General features: G+C 37.8%; 1 protein-coding gene across 4 annotated transcripts in view; it reads right to left on the bottom strand.

Annotated features, from left to right (window-relative positions):
• Positions 1 to 1,187: 1,187 nt before the first annotated feature.
• The window catches only part of nsd3 (nuclear receptor binding SET domain protein 3), a 39,589-nt gene continuing 15,994 nt past the window's right edge, over positions 1,188 to 24,782 (bottom strand). For 2 of the 4 annotated variants that reach the window (XM_032578528.1, XM_032578527.1), the window contains exons 8-25: positions 23,919 to 24,019; positions 22,947 to 22,992; positions 22,732 to 22,862; positions 21,108 to 21,233; positions 19,556 to 19,682; positions 19,263 to 19,463; positions 16,461 to 16,640; positions 15,834 to 15,980; positions 13,174 to 13,330; positions 9,963 to 10,165; positions 9,760 to 9,872; positions 9,524 to 9,670; positions 8,956 to 9,078; positions 7,952 to 8,068; positions 7,160 to 7,301; positions 6,970 to 7,076; positions 6,678 to 6,882; positions 1,188 to 5,712 (exon numbers count right to left, since the gene is read on the bottom strand). In XM_032578528.1, coding sequence (XP_032434419.1) covers positions 5,471 to 5,712; positions 6,678 to 6,882; positions 6,970 to 7,076; positions 7,160 to 7,301; positions 7,952 to 8,068; positions 8,956 to 9,078; positions 9,524 to 9,670; positions 9,760 to 9,872; positions 9,963 to 10,165; positions 13,174 to 13,330; positions 15,834 to 15,980; positions 16,461 to 16,640; positions 19,263 to 19,463; positions 19,556 to 19,682; positions 21,108 to 21,233; positions 22,732 to 22,862; positions 22,947 to 22,992; positions 23,919 to 24,019 — 2,615 coding nt within the window. In that variant the 3' untranslated portion in view covers positions 1,188 to 5,470. The remainder of the gene's footprint in view (positions 5,713 to 6,677; positions 6,883 to 6,969; positions 7,077 to 7,159; positions 7,302 to 7,951; positions 8,069 to 8,955; positions 9,079 to 9,523; positions 9,671 to 9,759; positions 9,873 to 9,962; positions 10,166 to 13,173; positions 13,331 to 15,833; positions 15,981 to 16,460; positions 16,641 to 19,262; positions 19,464 to 19,555; positions 19,683 to 21,107; positions 21,234 to 22,731; positions 22,863 to 22,946; positions 22,993 to 23,918; positions 24,020 to 24,782) is intronic. The other 2 variants (XM_032578529.1, XM_032578530.1) reach the window with 2 other exon arrangements.

Raw genomic sequence — 24,782 nt, 5'->3', positions numbered from 1 at the left:
AATAATAATAATAATAATAATAATAATAATAATAATAATATATTTTATTACTATTATTTCTTTACTTAATTTTAGGGGTTTTTTCTTCAAATTTCTTTGTTGTGCAATAGAATCAGTAGTCATTGTAAAAGATTAATTGTTTTTGTTAAAACAGGTACATTTCTGCCTTGAAATTAATTTTGGAATAGTACTTTTTAAAGTGTTTCATGACATCTGCATTCTTACAGGTTTTTTTTTTACAGTGAGATCTTATGATGACATAAACGCATTTATCATCTGCAATAATTGTTTCTCTAATTGTTTATGAAATAATAGTATTAGGTTGAAATCCTGTGTATTATTTTTTAATACATAAAATGTATGTATTAAAATGACACAAACAAGATAAAAGTAAGATAAAAGCAGTTTATAGCCACAAAAATGTATGCTAAAAATAACTACACTTTAATATACTATCTTAACATTGCCTACATCTATAAATAATTGATTAATTTCACATGAAACTAAACTTGTTTTAGAATATATGCATGCATATTTCTTAATTTATATTTTTGGAGTTCTGTAAACCGGAAGTTTCGATGCGGCCCAGTTTACCAGCTTTGACACGTGGATGCAAGAAGCCACGTCACATTACAGCTCGCCATCTAGAGGTTACATCTACTTCTATTGAAAAATAAATATCTTTTATTTACGTATTTTTCACTGTTCACTTTGAACATGGAACACTTAAAAATATATTGCAGTACCTGTAGGTATTAATCCTCTTGGATGTTTTATTCTTTTAAAAAAATGTATCATGATCAACAAAATTTGGGCTTTTTTTGGTCAAATTTTTTTTTTTTTTTTTTTACAAAAAAACGAATTTAATGTCAAAGTGAAAGCCGATTTCTACAAAATAATGACGAATAATATAAATATGTGATTACATATCTATTCTAAAGAAGTACTATTAACCTTATGAAACTATTAAGTAGATGCACCTTTGGAGTCTGTGGATGGATCTCAGTCGTGCTTGCACATCTGGATGCTGCAATTTTACTCCTTTATTAATTTTGTCGAATGTGATTGATTTGTAGACGCAATAAAAGAGTAAAACATCCAAAGGGCCGAATATTTTTTAAAAATATCAATAGTTGAATGTTATATATTGCTACACAGATGGTTAAAAAGTGAAGCAGCAAGAAATGTTTCACTGAGACAGAGTACAGCTTTATTAAAGTCAAACTTCAGGCATGTCTGAACTCTTCAAACTCAACTTCAGAATGAAAAAGGACAGAATCAATATCTTCAAATAAAAAGACAGATCATGTACAAAAAGAAGAGTGTCTTCTCAACAGTCACACACATTTAGAAGCAGAATTTTACAGGCAAAAATAAAAATAAAAAAAGAGCACACCACAGTAACATGAGTCTATGCAAATTCAATGCAAAGTATTTACAAGTTCCTCGACAATGTGTGTGTGGTATGCAGAAACACAGGTAGTTAACATGGCGGTGTGTGTTCATCCACGGTTTAATCGAAGCAACACCAAGAGAGATAGATATGACCCCAGTCAGAGTTACTGTGAGCAGGGTTCCTACGAGTCAGAAGAGATGAAGAGTGCTTATGTAGGTGAAATTACTCATTTATTCCAACACTACTTGACAGGATGTCAGGTGAGACCTCAACGACAGACGGCCCAACATTGCACAAAAAAAAAAAAAAAAGACGCCACAGTGAACTGAAATATTCCCTTTAACAAACAAAGGGGAGAGGGATCGGGTGTTCCTTGGTAGATTTAAAACAAAAATCAGAGTTAAGGGTCACTTAAAGGAGAAAATAAAAACATAAAACCAGACGGAGCGACGATTAAAGCAGTAACACTTCAGCTGCATCAGCTCAGCAGGGCAGGAGACCAACTGACATAAAGATGCGAGTGCAATCATGCGATCTACAGGTGCAAAAAAATAAAATAAACTAAAGGCTGTTTGGGTTTTTTTTCTTTTTGCAGAATCTCTGTGCAATGTGGTGAAAATCAAAACAAAAGTAACAAATACAGCCAAACATTGGCATCGATTGGAATCTTCTAATGTTGGAAGCATGCACTCGACGACATTCACCATTACAACAAAAACAGAGGCTTCAGTGGGAATTATACAACCACAAAAACCAGAAGACATTCCCTCAAGCAACAAGGAGGCTTATGTGAGAAAAGCAAAGACGTACAGAAACATCAAGTTTTTAGTTCGCAAAGGAAAGTGCCTTAATGATGCACTAAAGAAGTACTATTAAAGCAAAAAAAAAAACAGAGAATCCAGCACTTTGGATTAGTTTTATAATTAGCTCAACTCCAATGTGTAATTTTTCTGATTATTTGATTTGTTAAAGATTTGAGGTGAAAATGTGAAAACCTCCAACAAAACTGGAGTTAAAAAGAAATATCCTAATTATTTCCTTTTTTCCCTACATTCAGCTACAAGTTTAATGGGGGAAAAGAAAGCTTAAACTACAGAAGAGCAAAAATAGTCCTAAAAATAAATCTTTCAATGCAATTATCTGCAATTCATCCAGGTCTTAACTATGTGACTCGAGCAACATAAAAAGGAGGATTTCACGTATAATATTTTAGCCAATAACTGCTGAAAAGCTGCAACACCGGCCCTGCTGAAAAACAAAAGCAACAGCAAGTTTAAAGACACTTTAAAGGAAAGAACATGGCAACATTGGAACTTTTTCACCCTGTGACCCCCAAAAATTTCTTCCATGGGCAAAAACAAAGAAGAAAAGCAGACATGATTACAGAAAATTCTCTCATCCTGTCATGATTACATTTACCTGCAACAAAAAACCCTCGCATTTCAATACCGAACTGCGTTAAAACACCGATTACAGTGAGTCATAATACAGGCCGACAAGCAGCTGCTGTCACCAAATGTGGAATCATTACACCAAATGTAAGAAAATGGTTAGATACAGGCATAAAACGTAAAACTCCCCGTGTGTGTGTGTTTTTTTATCTCATTATTTCATCATCTATGTTCGTTATACCTTGGTGAGAAGGGAGACGAGTTACTGCACTGGTGTTTGAAAAAAAAAAAACTGTATAAAATGCGGTGCAATAAATACAAAAACTTTAGTTCTGACTTGATGAGCAATTTAAAAACACTGTACAGAAGTGTGTGTTTGTACATCATACTGGACTGGATTGCTGTTACACCATTTCTTCCTGCAAACAAACAAAAAGAAGTGCCTCTGGAGGATTTTTTCTCTTGTTTAAATCCAAAGCTGGGGTGGCAGTTTATTCCTATTTAAGCCCCCCTCTGTCCAAAACAACAACAACAAAATAAACTCCTAGCAATTAGGCCACTTTTGTTTAAAAAGAGAGAAAAAGGAGACCTAGCATTCACAATGTTTCCAGCTAAGAGGCAAAAACAGTCACAACACAGATTAAACTCCAATGTTATAACAAGAAGAGGTATCTGTTTTTTGAAATACTTGTCCCGTCCGTGTATTTCTGTGTCTGCCCGTGTGAAAGTGCTTTTCATAGGTTTGGCAAAAACATAAAAAGAAACGCCGTCACAGTACACGGGTGAAATGAAACAACTGAAATGAGCTGCAACCCTCTGCAGCGTGCCGAAAATTAAAACTTAAGGCTTATTAACAATACTTGAAACACAGCACCAGTGATCACAAGCTGGCTCCCCCCCTCTCCATTTACTATACAGGTAACGGGAATGAAAGGACGCGTGAGAACATTGAAAAAAATCCCCAAAAAACCATGAAGTTCTTCTGCCAGACGCGACAGAAGAGCCTCCGCCGTCCTGATTTTTAAGTACTTTACAATATGGTGAGCCAATTATGTACACAATGGCGAGTGGGACTGGCAATATGAAATCACAAGTACTTCTGTAATGTCATACCATTACACTATATACCATTATATTTCACCTTAATAGGACTATTTTCACAAAGAGGTCTGCGTAATGTTCAACACCGAAACAAACAAACGTAATACACCACTCACCGAGATGAAGTGAGAGAAATCTGTCTGTAAACATTAACAAACATAGATACTGTATATAATTATATTCATCTATACCCCATAAGTATATTAAAAAGCATGTTCAAGGAAGATTGGAATGTAGTGTGGTCCTGGAAAACAAAAACAAACAAAAAAAAAGTAAAATTGCACAAATTTGGTCGTTTTTCCGAGTTCTTTTTTGACGAGAAAAAAGAAGTAGGGTGGCGAATTGTGTCGGAGGCAATGAAGAAGAGCTGCCTCGTCTACGTCGTTTACAGCAGGTAAACGGGGGAGGAGAGCAGCACGGCGGGTGGAGAGGTTCGACGTAGCACTTCCCCCCTTCCTCCTCTCTAACCTTTGAGATCTTCAGAGCGCCGAACACTTACAGGACTGTGGAAAAAGTGTTCACCTCCTCACAGGTTTCTCTGGTTTTTCAGTCACATTTAAATGTTTTAGATCAAATAATGTTTAATATCAGAGCTAAATAATCTAACTGAACACAAAAAGTTGCTTTCAAATGATGATATTTACAGAGGAAAGAAAAAGCTGCTCACAGCAACCTGAGTCTATGTGAAGACGTACCTGTCTACACCTAGTAAATCATCAATTAACAGGAAATTAATCCCAGGTGATCAACAGTTTAACAGATTAAAATAGGCCAAAATATCTCAAAAACCATCTTATCAGTCACTGATCAGTCTGATAATGGTTACAATTATATTTCTATGGATTTTAGATTCACTGGAAAAACACAAAACCTTACCAAGGATTTCTGGTTTCTAGTGCAAATATCTTATTACACTTGAATTAAGACAAATTGAATTTATTTCCAGGTCTGGTCAAAGTCTGGAGCTCATTCAGATGGAGAAACTATGACATTATGTCACTGATGCTCAAAACTTTGCTGTGTTTGAACTGAAACACAGCAAAGAATATATAAAATATTTATATCCAAGTATTAGTGAGAAATTATTTCCCTACCTTTAGCCAGGTTCCTTTGATTAGCTTTCCCCCCCTTTAAATAAATCAAATCATCTTTTGAATTAATGTTTTTGAATTCAAACAGATTGTGCTTGATATTAAAATTTGTCTGATGATGCAAAACATTTAAATGTGACAAAAAAGCGCCAACAGTAAAAGAAGAAGAAACGCAGTAAGGTCTGGGCCCTCCGGAGGGCGCAGGTGAGCTGTAGAAAGTGTAACTATTTTTATCTTTTATGGCGAGAGAGGAGAGAAAACAGCGCATGATTATGCTCAGTCACCTTCCCGTGTCGTTCCTTCAGTCGCTCTGCTCTCTCTGCCAACAGCATCAGTTCATCGGCGTGTCCCAGCCGCTAGCGCCGGCTATCGCACCGCTTAAAAAACAGAAAAACAAACAAAAACAAACACTGTATCCCCTTTGTGAAGTGCGCCGCTGCAGACGTCAGAGAGCACTTCGCTGGGAATGAGGTATAGTGGAAGTTGCGGCTTCACTCTTTAGACTCCTCTTTGACCCTGACGGGGCTCCGATCGAAGCGCCGCGGCTGGGTCGAGCCGGAGCCCAGCGGACTGAGCGGGTCGTGGTTGGAGCAACAGAGGCGGTCGTCCAGAGCGGAGGTGGTGAGCGCCCCCGCCTCATGGTCCCGGCAGAATGAACGGGGGCAGAAGTCGCAGAGGGACGAAGTCGAGGCGCCGCATACGCTGCAGTCGTGCCATGGACATTCCCAGCGTCCTACAGAGGAAAGAAGCTTGAATATAAGGTCTAAACCAAGGCTTTAAAAATGACCAATGCTTCCTTGAACAGGTTAGAATGAGTCGAAGGGCAATACAAAACATGATCATTACAGTTTTTGCACAAAATCAATTGTAAATGATGAGATTTCATTTTGGTCAGTTCTCACTACTGTCTGATTTTACGGCCTCATGTCACTTTAAATCGTCAGAGCCAGGGACCTAAAAAGGCTCAACAGCCTGATAAAGAAGGCCGGTTCTGTTCTGATTCTGTACTGGGGACACCCCCAACTCAACATTTACACTCGTACGTGAAAATAACTGCAAGCAGCAGCGCAATTATACAAAAAAAAAAAAGCAAAATGGAGCCTTCTGCACAACCAACAAAATGCAGCAAGAGATTTCTGAACGGTAATCAGCAACAAAACACTCGTTTTTTCCAGCAGCTATTGTTCAGCGCACAGAAAACCAAATGACCAAACATGCTGGAGTTCCGCTTGGGTTGCTAGGTAACTTGGCTGGGCTGGCTGGGGTTGCTAGGTAACGTCGCAGTGCCCATAGAATATTACTCAACAATTGGAAGATTTTTGAAACAGATAATTTCCAGATACCAAAAACCTTAAGTGGTCTTTTTGAGCACTTGGGCCGTTTTTAGAGGCAGCAGAGACCCAAATGAAAGCATAAAAACATCCACAATGTGAATTTTACCCATTTTGTTGTCACTGAATGTTTTTAAGGGTCTTCTTACTGATTCTGAGGAGAAATTATCTTCCGTCTGTAAATGTTTTGAGAAATCTTTTAACTAATTTATTTATAATGGCACTAATTTTTCCTGTTTTTCTGTAAACACTGTGTGCTGCTGCCAGTCTTGGTCAAGATTCTCTTGCAAGATATATTTTTAATCGCAATTAGATTTTTCTGTCAAAATTCAGGTTAACAACAAAAAGTGATGAAGGTTGTGTTTACCGTATGGCGGCTTGGTGAGGTTGAGACACAGCAGGTGATACGCTTTCGGACAGTCTTTCCTGTCGCACATCACCAGCTCTCCTCCTTCTCCGCAGCAGAAACAGACGTACTCGTGTGTGTGTTTGCCCTCCGGCCGCAGCTTCCGCTTCTTGGGCTTCAGCTTGGCGTTCTTAGCCTTCTCTTCCTTCTCCATCACCACGGCACTCTGGAGAAAACAAAACAAAAGACGTGAGGTGTGAAGTTTCACCAATCTCGGGTTTGCTTTCGGGAAGTTTGGAGTCAACACGCTCACCGTCGGCTGAACGCCGAGGAACCCCGAGCAGTTGTCGGATCCGCAGTGGCAGGACATCCTCCGGTTGCCCACACAGTGTAGGTTGTAGTTGAATGTCAGCTCTGTGCCTGCAGACGAACCAACAACAAGTCCCCCAGTAAATGGTGCGTCTGTCATGAAAACAGCTGCCACAGATGCTCCTTCAACCCACCAGCCTCGATGTCGCAGAGGGCGAAGAGCCCGATGCGAACGTCTCCGTTCACCGTCCACTTCTGGGTTTCACAGTTGGGGCTGCAGCTGTGGTTCATGAAGCGAGATGAGTTTCCTTTTGGGCCGGCGTCTATCACTCGGTCCTGTCCAGCAATATCGAAAAAACAGAAGTTTTATTCTTCTTTTAATTAACTAAAACTTAAACTCATCGTTGGCTTTGATGCCATGTTGTTTCAAAGCTTTTAAGGATTTATTTAAACTGCCAAGAGTTTCCACTCTCCAGAGTTTTGATGTTGAGTACACAAGTTTTAATTTAAGGTGGATTACCTCTAATCCACAGAGTTAAAACTGTACATAAAGATTCAAACATTTCATAAACAACATCTAATGTCTTTTTCAATGTTCCATCAAAAAGCCAAAGAGTGCTTAAAGAGTTTTTCAGCTAAAAATAAAACATTGAGGAAAAAAAAAACTATCCAGAAGACGTTTTTACGGTTGAGCGTTTTATGAACATAGAAACATTTTATAACGTTCCAGGCATTTTCCTTAAGAAAAATCATTTTGTAGGTGAAGTTTTTCTTTTGCAGCATTACTGATGATCTGTTTGCTGCCATTTAATACGTTTTATGGAAGCATTATGCTTTTTCAGTGTTTAAATTAAAGTGTTTATTCAGTTACTATTTTACAACATTTTATGATTAATGGTTTATTTATACGATCTATCAACATGCCAGCGTTTTTACGACATAAATTAATTTCCATGTTTCCACAGCAACAGCAGCAGCATCTTTACCTTGGTTAGGGTGAGCATGTAGAAGTTGGTCACGTGATTTTCGTGGGCTCGTTTGATTCGCTGCTGGCATTCCTCCGAGTCTATAACCTCTCCCACGTATTCGGTCACAAAGTCACCCTGAAGGAAACAGAAAACGTTTTTATTACACTTTTTATTACACTAGGCATAAACCAGACGCCTTTATCTGACTAATCAGTCGTGACAACAGCAGATTTAAAGTTCTGATTTCAGCAACCTCCTAATACACAATTACATCAAAAATTTCTGTTTTACATTCAAACACAAAATTATGATCAACATTTGTTTCCAGTGCAACTGCTGTGTATCGTCATTTAGTTAACAGAATGTAGAAATAGGTTTGTCAAGATAACAAATTTGATACGATAAATTATCCCAGTAATTATTGCGATAAACGATACTGTATAAATCTGTTTAAAGAGATATAAATCTGTTAAAAGAGATATAAATCTGTTAAAATATTAATAAATAGTTGTGGCTACATTGGAGTAGTACTTTTTAAAATTAAATAATATAGAATATTTTTTGAAGTTGTGGTGCTAATTTAGTAGTATTTGTCTTTATGTACAGCAGTAAATGTCGTATAACGTGACATAAAGTGAGGTTGAAGCAGCAGTGTAGTAGAAGTAAGAAATACTGCCACCTGCAGGTGGGAGTTAGTAGTCACATGTTTTTGACTATTTTTGTAGAAAATTTAAATAAACTCACAATTATGGATTATTGCAAAAAAAGTGTGGGGATCTACTGATTTTACATGAATTTCCAAAATCACAGAGTTTAAAAAAACTGGAGGGACAGTAAATAGATAAAATCTGCTTTGATATGATTCATAAAATTATATTTAAGCATTCAACTGTTATCTTGAATACACCATTTATGCACCCCCTGGAAATTAGAGGGCCACATAAATTTTTATGGCGTGCCGGATTTGACCTTTGGGCCTTGAGTTTGACACATATGGTCCAGACGTTGGGCTCAACTCTCACCTTGCGGAGCGTTTGGTTCGTTCTGAGCCCCCAGCCGCAGCCCTCCGTCTTCACCACCTCAGTTTCTGCAGATAGCCGCTTGGAGAAGCACTGATTCTCACATCGGTCTCCTGCAGGACACACCTGATGCAGACAAGATGGAGGTCACATTTTGGATTTTAGTCATTACAAAGTTACACCGCAAAAACACAAAATCTTAACAAGGATTTTCGGTCTAGCGAAAATATCTTATTACACTTGAAATAAGACAAAACTAATGACAAGTGGTATCATCTTGCTACAACTTCCAGTCATTTTCTTCATCTTTTTCACCAGCAGTAATATCTGGTTGTTGATCATGTGAATTGTGTGATGCACAATAAAATGCTTTCATTGCACGGTTTGAGAAATACACAAATTTTGTAGCAGCTGTAAAAAACCCCTTCTCATCCCAGCGTAAAAAGCCTTTTATCAAAAAAACACAAGCTTTTTCTAAATTGGTGTTTCCGTTAAGCAAATAAAATTTTGGAATTCCAAATTTTATGGTCAATGGAAATGCAGCTATTTACCAAACAAAGGGGATACAAACCTGTGGGTGACACTCGTACTGCAGCATACGGTTGAGACACTGGGAGTCGAGGCTGCAAGGATGCTCCTCTGTTGGTTTGCAGTTGCATCGAGGGATTTCTGACAAGTCGGCCACGTGCATCTGCACCTTACCCACTGGCTTATTGGACTGTTACAGGAAAAAAACAGAATTAAGCCACTAAGATAGAGTCTACTGAAGCGTTTTTGTGTATTTTAAGACGTTAATGGGATGTAAACCTTGATGATTTTGTATGGTGGAGGTTTGCGGGAGTTGCGCTCCTGCTCCAGAGCTTCCCTGCTCTCCCTCTGAGCCTTGAGCTCCTGAAACCGCCGAGCTGCTTCTTCCAGAGCTGAAACATGAACAGCGTCGCATGAAATCCCTTCAGCTGTGTCGTGAAGCAGCAGAAACCCAAACAAGTTCAAAAAGGTTAAAATCTCACCTTTCTTGAAGGTTTTGTTGATGTTGATCTGACCTGTGACAAAGTTCTTATCGTTCTCTACGTATGGGAACACGCGGCCCTGGTTGATCCAGTAGTAGTCGTGGGAACCAAAGAAGAAGACCGGGAAGTCGCCGATGTCGTGGCGAAGGCTCTGGATGTTTGACGGCACCAAGCGAGGGTTGCAGATCTCAGCCGGCCACCATCTAACGAGGAACATCGAACGTAACGAGACGGAGAGGATTAGAAAAGTAATTACAGAGAGTGGGATCTGTGGTGTTTTATTTAAAAGTGACCTTGAACAGGTTAGGATAGATTTATGGGCTAAACAAAACATGTTCATTACATTTTTTCACAAAATCGTTCTTAGATCATGAGATTTTAGTCTGATCAGTTTATTTTGAGCTCTTTGGGGCACCTGTCACTTTAAATCCAACTCAACGTTTACACTCGCACGTGAAAATGGCTGCAAACGTTTTATACAACAGTCTTTTCTGAATGGTAAATCAACAACAAACCATGTATCTCGTTCAGCAGGAATGGAACAGCTAATACAGCAGTAAAACCAGCTCACCAAATCTGCTGGAGCTCTGCTGGGGTTGCTAGGCAATAGGCTGGGCAATTTTTAAAAGCTCTTTTTAAAACCAAATTGAAGTACAAAAACGTGCAAAATGTGAATTTTGTATAATAGGTTCTGTTTAATTGCCCAACGTTTGTTTGAATTTAATTAGAAAATAAGCATTTTTATACATGATGCAATAAATAATTTGATCTTCTTAAATAGATTGATAATTACATAAATTCGGTAGAGGATTCTAATCTAATGTTATTTCATTTATCTAAAAATAGTGCCATAAACCGGGATTAACCTGATTCTACAAACAATTGCATTTCTACACAATTATTCAAAACCGATTTAGTTTTTAGATGCTGCTCATTCACATGTGATTTTCTGTTTTTCTTACTGTTGGAGGAATTGAGGTAACAATTACTGAATTAAACCATGAATATCTGAGTTTGGAGTATTTATTTAAGGCAAAGTTGAACAGAGATTCATCCTCCACTACAGCACAAAAACAAATGAATTTCTGTATTATTCATCTCAGCAAAGCTCACTGTGTTTACATTTATATTTGCTCCAGCTTGCTTTAACAATCTGCAGGACAAAACAAACCCACGCCTCTTTTACAGAGACTAGGTGTTGCAAACGAGGTTAATTAAATCAGATCTCCTCTTGGTTCATTTCAGGAAACATTTTGCTAAAGTTTCCAGGAAAATGCAGAACATCCCTCTAAAACATCACATCCTGTTTTATTTCAGAAAGTGACTCATTTCTTAACATCTGAAAATAAAGAATAAAAATCAGTTAAGTTTCTGAGAGGCTGATGTTAAGAGTTCATCTTTAGTTGCTTTCTTTCACCTTCTTTCAGATATTACAAGTACCCAGACTGAAGGCTTTCTTTTTCCTAGGGATAAAAAGCAGGTAATGCCAAAAAGTTCCTTTTCCACTTCTCTTAACGATGACAGGGTAAGAACTCCTGCAGCATATATACAGCAAAGTGAATGCTTTTAGAGTGGTCTTAATGAGTGGTTGTCTAAGCTGTCATACATTTTGTTTAGTCCAGTCTTTCCACTCAACTAGGAGAACATAAACCGCTGCAGCATTTCATTACAACCAGCCTAAATAACATTGTGTCAGTTCCACTTTTACTGTCAAATTGGCTCTAGATCCAACCAGGTCCCTCAAGGTGTGCTGTGTTATTCTAGATGTTGGCAGCAGGTCTTTTAAATCCAGTATTCATGAGTTGAAGCCTCCGGTTTGTTTAATGACTGTGATCTGGAGAACCTGGGGCCAAGTCAACACCTTGAGCCAAACTTTTCGTCACGTAGGTCAAAATTGTCAAGTCAAAAGTACTTGGGAGACAAGGAAATATATTTTAAAAAACTAAAATCAAGCAAATATAGTCGCCTGATTTTTTGCTTTTGTAGGAAAGGGATGGTATTCATCATAAATCTAAACGTTAGAGGGGCACCATTATGTACTTCCCAGGTACGTTGTGCCACTTTATAGAATAATCAAGTTGTTAAAAAATGATTTATATATTAAATATGACTTAAAGTTAATTGAAATTGGGCCTCTGTCACTTTAAGAAACACTGTCTTCAAGATGTCATCAAATCTTTCCTCTGTTAACCCTTTAACAATGTTTTTACCAGTGTTGCAATGAGAAGCAGCTCATATAATGAGATGCACAGTTCTAGGTGTTTGCTAATTGCTGCTGGCTAGTCTGAAGGAGCTGAGTGGGGGGAATCACAGGGGAGAGCTGCTCTGTGAGGAGCTCATCAGAGACTGAGCTGCGCCTTGAAGGAGGCGCTGCATTCAACCAGGCCTGTTGCAATAAGCAACGAGTCAATTAATCACATGATAAATTAAAACAAGTTCAATTTCCATTTGCATGATTTATCGTTTTTCCCTTTGCTTTCTTTCTACCAAAACCTGGATGACAAAACTCTTCAGTCTGATGTTTTGGTCTCAACTAGCCCTTTTTTTGAAGATCAATTTTGTTTACATAGACTTCATCATTTAATTTATTTGTCATTTGTGTTTTCTTTAATTTAGTTTGGATATTTAAAATGTCTTCCAGTTTCAGAGTTAAATGTTGATTAGAATTTAAAGTTTATTAATCTTTAAGAATATGTTCTTGCATTATTATTATGCCATTGTCTTTATATTACTTGAAATTAAAACAACAACAGTTTATCGCAATACCTTCTGGGACAATTTATTGTCCAGTAAAATTTATTGTGACGCGCCTCGGTCCACCCAGGCGTTTTCCACGGCTGAATGGTTACCATGGGAAATTAAAGGATTTCCCAAACATGCATGACAGAATCGAAGCAAAACTCCAGCTATGTTTTTGATGATATAACTAAAAAAACCAAAACAGATTTAACATAATACTGCCCCTTTAAGAATTTTCCACCTTTGCTTTATTATAATTAAAGACATCTAGTTTTTCCCAAATACTTTCTTCCCTCTTGACTCATTTCTTGGACGACTACTTTTTACTTCTACTTGAGTACAAACATGTTGAAGTAGTGCTACTCTTACGTGGGTACGTTTTTGGGGGACTCTACCCACCTCTGCTTAAATGTAACCACACACTGACAGACGTCTAACCCTCACCACTCTACGATCGATGTGCTCTGCCTACCTGTAGTTTCCAAGTTTGACCCAGACAATTTGTTTGTAGTGAGGCTTCTTCCCCGCCCTGCAGTCACTGCAGGACCACGCGCCTTCGGGCATCTCCATCTCCAAACACTCCGGATGGAAGGAAGCTGGGCATGAGTCGCAGCACAGCAACTTTCCTCCTACATTTGGATGGATGTAAACATGTGTTTGTGCGTGCACATGAAAGTGTGTGAGTGTACGTGTGTGTGTGCGTGTGTGTGCATGCGGATGGGAGAATGGGTATGCAAAGAGAGGAGGAGTGTATGATTAGGTGGATGCACATCAAACACTTGGACAAACTCTGAATCTCAATTGCAGACAAGCCTAAGCAGGAAATAACGAATGAAATGTATTTTATTCATATTTAAGACAAGAAAAAACTTTTTAATTGAAAATTTGGTCATTATTTTGAATAAAAACAAAGATTTGCATTTGACTGAAGGTTCCAGTGATGGCAACACTGCAATAAAATCTTATACAAGCAACAGCTTCTACTGCAGCAGTTCCAGCAAGTCTGGCAATCAGATTCAGAGCACTGTACCAAGACCAGTCTATGGGAAATACATGCGGCAGCACTGGAATAAAAAGTCAGCCAGCAAAGTAGGAATTATTCAGGGTTATTATCAAACACATTATCTGCAATAAGCAGGCATGCAGTCCTGCTAGAGCAGCGAACCTGTCCGATCGCACAGCGCATCCTGCAGAGACCAGCTTGCATGGAATCCAATGTTTACAATATTGGCAATTCTTGTTTTTGTGTTTATCAACTTAAAAAAAAAAACAGTCCCTGGTTAAAGGCACACAAATCTTTTTACTGACTGGGATTACATTCCATCCAAGACGGGTCAAAAAAACCCAACAAAAATCAAAATAGCTGCAGTCAGCATAAAAGAGGTGAAGCTGAACAAGGCCCTTTCAAATCAAAAACAAGCCCAAAGTGCTGAAGCAGAGAAGCAGTGCACCTCCAGCAGTGATCCATACAGGAAAAAAAAACACAACCAGAATTAATTAACCCAGAACATCCTGCAGAGGGGAATATACACAGAGCTGCTTCAAGTTTAATGGCTAGCTGGGTTTCCGCAGTAGCAAAACTCCATCGTCATATTTAAGTTTTCTTTTTTTAAGGTGCTGTATGTACCCAGATTGATTGATTGATCCTCAGAACGGGCCCCATGCAAGAACGAGTCTCCTTCGCAAAAATACGCCTGTCAGGAGTTTCTCATAAATTATAATAGCTTGCTAATGAGATATCAGGCATCTGTTAATTACAAAGATTACATTAATCCTAATGTCCTCTCACCTAAACTAAATCAAATGAATTTAACTTTGCGTTAGGGCTGGATGATATGGCTAAAAGTTTTACGATAAGTGTTTCACATCAGTCAATATTGATAATTATTGATTAGTTTCTTTTGTTTTAAATATATTTGAAATACTCCCAACCCAGTGATCTGACCTTTCTTGTTTTATCCAGTTTTCACTATGTCGTTTATTATTAAGCAGATATGAGGCACAATGGCAAAACCTGGAACTGTTGCTGCGCAAGTTACTCAACAGGTTGTTGCTAGGTAACCAAAGAGTGAATGAGTTGCTAGGTAACCAAATAATGAGTAAGTTAGTTGATGCCACCAACCTTACTAAACTCTCCATGAGAGTCTGAGCTGCTAAAGTCTTTCCTCTCACTACATCTCCCAGAATGCTGTGCGGTTCTGGATCAGAGTTCAGTCAATATTCAGACGTATTATTACAGCCAGATTTCAGATGTATTTTAATAAAATTTACTGTAGAAAATTCTGGTAGAAAATTTACAATGAAAATCTGTAAAGTGCGGCCTGCTTTTGTATTCAGCCGTTTACTCTAAAACTTCTAAATAATACGAAATGAATTAAACATCCCAGAGAAGTCAGAATTCTCAAAAAAAAAAAGAAAAAACTGAATTCTGAGAGAAAAGTCCAAATTATTATTATTTATTTGTATTTATTTTATTTTGTACATTATAGAAGTATAAAATCACACACCTAAAAAAGGAATGCAAAAATATATTTTTGTACCACAATTATCTTAACATACTCGAATAGGAGTACGAAGAAGTAAGAAACTTATAAACTCCTACCCCATAAACTCAATAATATCATATTTTCAGATGGACCCTCATTATTAAATTATGAGAAAAAAAATCTGAATTCTGAGAAAAAAGAAAGACAGATTTTTTTTTTTAAACTCACTTCTGATATTAAAATCAGATTTCTTTTCCCACAGTAGCCCTAATTCTCCTCCATACTCACCAGAATTGAACTGATCCCGCTACATTTAGCTCATGTCGTGTTTGTAGAATAACCTGCTATAAATCATCATTGTCTGCTAAACTTCACATTCAGGCACAACCAAAAAAAAAACAACAAAAAAAACTATTCTTGCATGAGGCCTGCTTTTATCTGGAACTGGGCTGAGGCTCCTTTGCGTCACTCTGCATTGAAATGAACTGCATGTGTAATCAGTTAATTAACTCTGCACCTGAAGGCTTTGAAATGAAAGACGTATGCAAAAAGGGGGAAACTGAATCAGAACGGGAGCAGGCACAACACAAACACGGACCAAGGGAGGAGGGGGGGACAAGGAGAAAGAGAAAAACTGTTCAGTTACCTTTCCCAACATTCTTTTTGGTAGCTGACGAAGGAGAGGGAATCATAGGTAATTTCAACTCAGCACGATTTGACTCAGTCAGAAGGTAGTGGGACTTATAGGCATATGAACTTAATATGGTGTCAGTAAGGTCTTGCACTAACAGCCCTACACAAGACACACAGGAAGAGACGGGGGGTGAGCCGCAGTCAAACTCGAAAATTACCCAAATTTCACACAGAAAGAAACACACACACACACACACACACACACACACAAGCACAGCCTCACACACATTCAGAAGTAGTAAACAAAAAAAGTTTGTCCCGACGTAAAAGAGGCCAAACAGTGCACTCAACTCAGCGCTAAGTGTTGGGCCTAATTGGCTGATTGGAAAACCTGTTTACTGCCTAATTCAAGTGGAGTGCAGTGTGAAAGCCTGGGGTTATTAATATTACGATGGAAAAAACAAACACAGCACAAGTTTTCATGAACAAAATCCCTAAACATGAAACACAAATCAAAATATCTACACATTAAAATATCAAATGTAACTTTTAACCCATGAGAGGCTAACTCTGGGCTGAAGCCAAAACACTAAGCAGTGATGAAGTCAAGATGGCGGAGCGTCCAGTGGTGAAGGCTTACCTCTGGCACACAGAAAGCACCAGCCGACGTTGACGGGGGACGAGAGGAGGCCGTTCTTCTTGGCGCTGCCGTGGTTGCTGCAGATCATGATGTGATGGGTGAGGATGACGCTGCCGGCGGCCAGGCAGCCGTCGCTGGGGTGATAAGCCAACGGGCAGCGGATACAACGAATCAGACGGCCTGCAAAACGAACCATACCTTTATCATCACAGGTTAAGTACAGAGCAGAAAACTTTCCTTCAATGTTGACTTTATTTTAAAGGTGACCTATTACACTTCCTTGAATAGGTTAGGATAGGACTAAGAGCAAAATGTGCTTGCATTCGCACGGGAAAATAGCTACAAATAGATAAGCAATTATACAAATGTACATGTTTGAAAAGCAGAAGTGGAGCCTCCTGTACAATCAATAAGAATGCAGCAAGTGGTTCTGGATGGTAAGTCAGCAATAAAACACTTGTCTTTTCCAGCAGCTATTGTACAGGTCATACAGATGTAAGGCCAGCTGATCAAACGTGCTGGAGGTCAGCTGGGGTTGCTAGGTAACGGCTCAGTGCTCACCAAAGGTGACTTAACAAGTAGGAAGTTTTTGAAACGGCTCATTTTCCAGATACTACAAAACATTAACTGGTTGCCAGAAACGGCTGGGTGTTTTATGTTTGTTTTTCTAAATGCTTGAGCTGTTTTTTGAAGCAGTAAGACACAAATGGGAATAAGAAGAAACATACAAAAGGTGCATTTTGTGTAATAGGTCGCCTTTAAATAAACTAGAAAAGAAGGTAGGTCATATTCCTTTGTGGACTTAAACTGTAATTGAAGTGACAGGAATAGCTACTGCATGCTTTGAAGGAGTTTATCAAATAAGATTTTAGCCAAATCACAGCACAGCAACTCGAGTTGCATTAAAAAATGAAAGAAAAATTTGTATTTACAGTCTCTTCATTGGTAGAGAGCTCATTAAACATTTTAAATCTGAAAAATTGCCACGTTTTTCTGTTTGTCAATGCCTCAACAAATGCTGCTGCCTTCTGAATTCAAATGAAATGTAACTGAAAATCTCCTTTTTGATGTGGGCAATATGGGCAGTTGCCCAGGGCAGCATTAGGAAGTGAGTGGCACACAAAAACCATTATGAAAAAAACAGAGCTGTAAGTTTTTCCTCTTGCTTTTACGCTTACCCAAGCCAGGGGAGTTAGCGCCCCTTGCTTGCTTTCAATAACTTATTATTTTATGCTGTTGTGCGCAAAACAGCACTAAGTATATAATAAAAGAGTTCTTCAAGATTAAAATATTGCATAAATTGCCATTTTGATGACTATTCCAATTTAATAAATTGTGCATATATAAATGAATGCGTGGCCATCTAATTTCAGTAGACATATTTATCTTTATTTTGTTGTTGTTCTGGGTATCCAGTTATTTAAATTATTTTTTGGATCCAATTACAGCTAAAAATAAACTGAAAATTAAACAAATAACCAAAAGAGCTAAGAGTGATTTCTAGGATTGTGTATAAAATAAATAAGCATTAAATACACAAATCTTTACATTTCCCCTGATCGTCTTTCTTGTCCCTGCTGAAGAAAAGCATCCAGCATGATGCTGCCACTACCTGTTTCTGATACATTTCCTTCTAGCTGTCTGAATAAACAGACTGTCCATCTGTTTTTCAAAGTAGCTTGAATACAAGCTTTACTGTAGCTATTGTCAGAGAGAAATAGCACCAGCAATGTCACAGGATGATGGTCTCCCCTTGGGTGAGATGAAGGCCATTTCTTCCTTTTTTCATTTGGTTTATTTGCAGCATGATGACGCATCATCATCATCCATTTCCAGGAACATAGCAATAGCTCTGTCCCCGATGGTCTTCCAGGTACACCTCATTTAAACCAGAGAACTGGATCTTTTGAATCACTAAAAATTCTAGATGTGTCTCTAAGTTTATCTGCTCCAAACAAAACTATTTTAAGAGACTCTTATTTCTTTCTATAGCAAATTATTTCCAATATTTTACCAATTCACCAGTAAATTGATCTTGCCTTTTTATTAAATTACCTTGTAATTTCATTTGTTTATAAACTTTTTCTAAAGCAAATCAACCTTTTCCCCACTTTGTAAATGCAAAGTTCCAGCAACCAGACTCAAAGTGGAACTTAAAGGATACCAATTATGCAATATTCATATTTTACCTTAAACTTCCATTTTTGTCTCTACTGCTTCTTAAACACAACCCAAGCACTTAAAAAAAACACTCAGCCATTTTTTGTCAATAAGCTAAAGATTTTTTAGTGTCTGAAAAATTTGTCGTTTCAAAAACCTTTGGAATGTATCATCACAAATGTGCCGCTACCTAGCAACCCCAGACAAGCACAAACAAGTTACCTAGCAACCTAGTCAGAGCTTTAGCATGTTTGGTCAGCTAGTTTTACCGTTGTATGGCCTGTACAATGGCTACTGGAAGAGACAAGTGGTGTGTTGTTGAATTACTGTCCAGAAGTCACTTGCTGCATTCTTGCTGGTTGTGCAGGAGGCGCTACAAATACTTTTCAAAGATGCACGATTGTTTTCATGTGTGAGAGTAAACGTTGAGTTAGGGGGCATGGCCAACAGCAATTTATTTGGATTTAAAGTGACAAGAGACCTTAACAGAGCTCAAAATAGGCAGAACTGAGCAGACTAAAATCTCATTATCTAAGAATGATTTTGTGCAAAAAATAAACTATAGATCTACTCCAACCCGTTCAAAGAAGCATAATGGGTCACCTTTAAAACAGAAAACAAATGAAGCAGAACCTGCTTCACCTTTGCTGGCTCGCTGCAGGTCTCGCTCTAGACAGCAAGTGGAGCAGCTGTGCTGCGGGCAGCAGAACCCTCCACCTGAACCGCTGGTGGCGCCTGGCAGCTTCCGGACACAGTCCTCGTGGTAGAAGCATCCGCATCCAGACATGGAACAACGAGTCACCTCCGGGTCCACTGATTTACAGCTAAAACAAGGATGATTGCCTAAAAGAGAGAAAAATAAAACAGCAGAAAGTCATAACAAAAGAAACGAACTCAGCTCAGGACATTTAGGGGGAAACTGTCTTTGCTCTCACCATTTCTACATTCAGTGCAGGTGAATCGGCCCTCCGGGGGAGACGACAGGCCGAGACACTCCAGGTGGAACTGTCTGCTGCAATCACCTTCACACACGACCAAACCCTCCCCGTACGCCTCGCAGATCTAAAGAACGCACACATCATCTAATGACTCAGGGCCTTGCAAAAGTACTCAGTACTTTGCTGGGATTTTGTCTTTTAATCTAACACAAAATAGTGTAATACTAAAAAAATCTAAGATAAAACACTTTGCAGAACAAGCTTTTGCCACAGTTAAAGCTGCAGGTCTTTAGAAATATTTGTGTAACTGGGCTGAAACTAATGAATATGTTTGTAATGAACTATTCTGATGATTTGGAAGAAGCTTGTTAAGTTGTCTGTATTGCATTGTAATATATTGTACTTATATTGATCTTAGCTTGAGGGACTACAGATGAAAACTAGCATTTATGACTAACTCCTGCATATTATATGATATGATTGTTCTTTTTGAGATACATAAAGAACAACAATTATTAATTAATCTGATTTTAAAAAAGGTAAATTCTGCATATTTTTCATTTAACCATTTAATGTATGTCTGATACATAAAATAAGCATATAAGCAAGTAATTTAATTCCTTTTTGAATGAAAAAATAAACATTTTAATACCTAAACTATAATAACATAGTATTTCTTTAGTGAATACTTGATCATTTGTAGCAAACGATGCCTCTGCTATGAAAAAAAAACCAAAACTTCTAACAACGTGAAAAGCTCAACCCTTTCTGCTCGACATCAATACAGCACAGGGCTGATCTGTTGATTATTTTTTGGATTAAGTGATTAATAATTGGATAGGGAAAGGTAAGTAATAGGAGTTTTTTTTTTCTTACAGAATTTGAACCAGGTGAAGCTAGAACTACGCTACTAAAGGAGTAATGTGTAAAAAATAACAAAAATGTTTTTATTTTTCATCTTAAACGTAAAATGTATAGTTTTGGCTTAATTACTGCTTTAAGTGTATTGTTCTGTCATCAAATAGCCTTTTCCAGAGTATGTATACTCCACTTAACAATTAATTGATTATTAAATTAGTTGACAATCAAGAACAAGATCAAACAATTTAATTTATGTTGACAAAATTAGACTATGTGAGGCTCAGGAGATTTGGTTTCATTTATTATGATTTAATATGTCTTTAGTTTGTGTATTTTTATTCATTTGTTTGTATTTCTTACCATTTATTTAAAGTTAAAGAAAATTACATTAAATATTGGTATTTAATGGTACCAATATTTGCATAGAGTAATGCAACATTATTCTATGTTGCATTTCAAACATTGTTATCTTTTTCTGAGAAACAGACTTGCAAAGGGTGTTTTATTTATTACGATGGACTGGTCTATTTTTCTTTTCTTCTTAAATATTGAAATTGGCATTATGATATTGTGAGGTTATGTTTTGTAAAACTTGCTTCCTTGTGAATCAATACAGATAATAAAAAAAAATAAAAGATGTGAATATTTTCGGTTTGAAAACTTGTAATCCAGCAGAGACCAGCCTTACCTGGCACACCGTGTCTCTCTGTCCGGTACCGCTGTCTTGACGGGACAAACCGGAGTCCACAGACTGAGTGTCAGAAGCGTCAGCGTCTGCCGCTGCTGGACTGTCCAGGCTCTTCCCAAATAATCCCTGGAGAATTATTAGGAACGAGATTACTTTAATCTGTGCTTAGAAAAGCTTTACCAGTTTAAATTTATCTTAAAAAGCTTCTCGACAATAAAGCATTCATCTCTATCGACCCTTTGCACGTGACGTCCCGCTCTCCAGAACTGCTTCCGCTCCGCCATGACGGACATCAAAACAATCAATGCGCTCCTTTAAAGCTAGTCTAAAAACAGATGTCTGTCACCTAATGTCGCTTTTATTAAGTTGATTTCACTTAAGAAATTGTCATAGGGCGCTGTATGATTAGAAAGATAACAAATATCGCACTATGGAGAAGGTACGCGTCTAACCGTAACCATGGAAACAATGCCGCACCGTCATGTAGCGTAGCATGTATTGTATGTAAAAAAAAAAAAAAAAAAACAGCAAAAACTGTCTAGCATCTCGTCTTTTGTGCGTTTTTAAGGCTACTCCGGTGTAAAAGTAAACACTGTTTATGATATAGTGATATAAATCGTGTGGTGTGAAATCAGGCACAGTCGGTAATTTGATCAACACGCGACGGGGAGGAGGTTCGGGTCGGTTTCTAAGCTAGCTATTTCCAACTTTTGTAAATACCGCCGTCTATGAGCCCCAATCAGGCATGTTACGTTCACAGACAAATTACCTTGACTCGAACGAGTAGAAGCCATGAATAAAGTGGCAAAACAACTTGGGAAAACTTTGTTCAGTATACTCCCGTCCCTCACTTCCGACGTCCGTCATGCCGCCTCAAATGATTTGGGGTCGATCTTTCTCAAACTGTGGTTTGTGGCCGCCCCCTAGTGGTCCGCGAGGTACTGCATGTACCGTGGTGTTACCTCAAAGTTCAACACGTACCAATAGTGAGAGTTGTGTTTTAGTTTTTAGGACTTTGACTGCTTTTAATGCTCTGAGCACACGTAAACAAAATTTGTTTTTTTATTTAAAAGGATTTGAATCAGAAAATAAATACGATGGATAGAAAATGGGTGGATAATTTTTATGTTTAATGGTGCAGAAGAGGATTTTTGTTTCTGCCAAAGCCACTCAAGTCTATTTTTCTTTTATTACGCTTCTTAATTACAAATAGCCCTAAAATGATGTTAATGTGCACAACATTTGTAGTAAAGAACAACTTCTTCTTTTATTTCCATGTGTTTGACATAATTGGAAAGCTTAGAGTCCACACACTGAATCTGTATATAACTCAAAACACCTTAAATGTAAACAGCACCACCCTTCTCATTAGTTAAGAGACCAATATTTTAATTTCAGGTTGTATATATTAAGATGTTGATTTCAAGCTAGGTTGTCCGTGAGTCTTTGTTAAATGGGTTACGTGATTCTCAGTCTGAACAAGTTTTAAGAAATACTGCTATATGTTGATGTGAATGCGGTCGGTTCTGTGTCTTTTATGATACAGGAATGACAGGATGTGCTATTTCTTTTATTACATCAGTGTCTTCTCATTTTTGTGTGTGTTGTTTCATTTGAAGCCCACCTGTGGGTCGTTGAGACCCCTGGAGTCGGAATCAGACGTATCTCTGTACTGAGACGAAGCCATTTCGACGTCCGTTGACGCTCTGCTTCTCTTCTTCAGCGGTTTGCACGCATCTGAGATCTCACTGGCTCCTTCGGGAGGATGGCATGGATTTCATGTAAGTTATGAAGGAGTTTATAGTTGCTGGGTTTGAGGAGGTGTTGAGTATTTTATACCTTTCTGTGATCCAGTCTTCAGCGTGGTTTCTGGAGCCATCTCAGCCTGAGAAACACAAATTTCACACTTTAATTAACTCTGTGTTTTCCAATTTGTTTAACTTAAATTGACTGTTTTGATTAACAGAGTAGAACATTTAATTTTTGGAAAATCTTTCCACCGATCCACTCCTCGGGTTTCCATAGTTCAGAGTGATGTCAGCGTGTCCGGGGCCGCCATCTTGTTTCACAAGATTCTATTTAAATAAACTTTAAATTCAAGGAAACAACACGACAAAAAAATATTAAGGCCAGGCTATGATTTTTTTATTTATTACAATAATAAATTCATAACTTTACCACAATAAAATTTTAATTTTATAATAGTTTTACAATTCTTACACAAAAAATTATATAAAATAAAATAAAAATAATAGATAAAAAAAAATACTTATAAACACATTGGCATCAAATCATCATCAGTAGCAGAACCTTGAAATAATCATAATAAATATCAAATGTAATAAATAATAAACTGAGTGGATCACATCAGATCCTGATAACTTTATTAAATATTTTTTCTCATTAAAACAATTTTTTTGTGGTAAAATTGCTTTTTTTTCTGCTAATTGTATGGTATTATTCTTGTAATTAAACAAAACAAAATCTCATGAGTGAAATAAAAGCCACTTTTTAAAAACATTTTCAGGAGTTATGTCTTTTTTAGAAAAATAAGAAAGGAAGAAAATAAAGAAATAAAAATAATAATAATAAAAAAAATCTATGAAAATCTGAATCAATCATAAAAATAAAATCCAGGATTTAATTTTTACATCATCCAGCCCTAATCTGCAGCAATTTAATCTGAAACGTTCACTGTGGTGGAAATCTGAGCTCATGATTTATTTCAGTTTTATCGTGCAGCGTAAAATAACGAGAGAGAAGCCAGATCTCCAGCATTTTCCCTGCAGGTGAGCGGAGGCAGACTCATACCTGTTCTTTTTTGGTTTTCTTCTTCGGGATGGGATCGGTGCCTCTCTCTGACTCAGATCTGCTCCGGACTGACCGCCGCTGAGGCTTCCTCTCCTGAGAGCCTGAAAGCAAAAATAAATAAATAATAAGCAACCTGCACTTTGTATCACACAGAGAACAAATATAAGGGAAAAAATCCTGTTTATTTTGGCACTGCTGGTAAAGATGAGCAGAAAGCCCTAAAATTAACTTTTCTACCTAAAGAAATGCAGAAAAGTCCAACCTTTAATTTGAGTTCATCTTTTAAGTGGAGAAAAATATCCCAAATTAGCATTTAATTAAAAAATAGAATCACTAGTGCCACACCTACTGGTACAGCTTCTATCAGCACCTTTTACAAACCTTTCACCTTTAATTAATCGTCCGTAACATTTAATAAGGTTGGAGCACAATGAGAGAGCGAGGTTTAATTATTACTTTTTGCTTTATTCCTCTAAAATAGCGTTTCTCAACGGGGGCGGTACCGCGTTCAGAGGACGGCAGGGGGCGCTAGCGGAAATGTTTACAAAAGGGGGGCGTTTGCTCGAAGGTAAACTTTACTTCTTAAATGCACAATAAAACCATTCCAGACTTTGAGCAACTTGCTAAAATTGTATTGTGTAACATTCAAACATGCTTGGCTACGACGTATCGATGGTAGCTCTTCTTCTCTTCAGTATTTGTTAGCTTCTTGGCGCAGCTTCACCGCATCAGTTCAGCGTTCACCGGCTGATGACGTTGCTGTGATTCATTTGTCTGGTGTCTGATTTTCAAATATTTTATGTTTTATTGAGGGGTTTTGTACATATGTTTTGGCAGTGCTGTGATCATGTCAAAGCAGCAACT

This window comes from Xiphophorus hellerii, chromosome 12, assembly GCF_003331165.1.
Source record: "Xiphophorus hellerii strain 12219 chromosome 12, Xiphophorus_hellerii-4.1, whole genome shotgun sequence".
In the NCBI taxonomy this organism is placed as follows: domain Eukaryota; kingdom Metazoa; phylum Chordata; class Actinopteri; order Cyprinodontiformes; family Poeciliidae; genus Xiphophorus; species Xiphophorus hellerii.
Note: the sequence above shows the minus strand (reverse complement) of the source record. Positions and strands in the feature narration are given on the sequence as shown.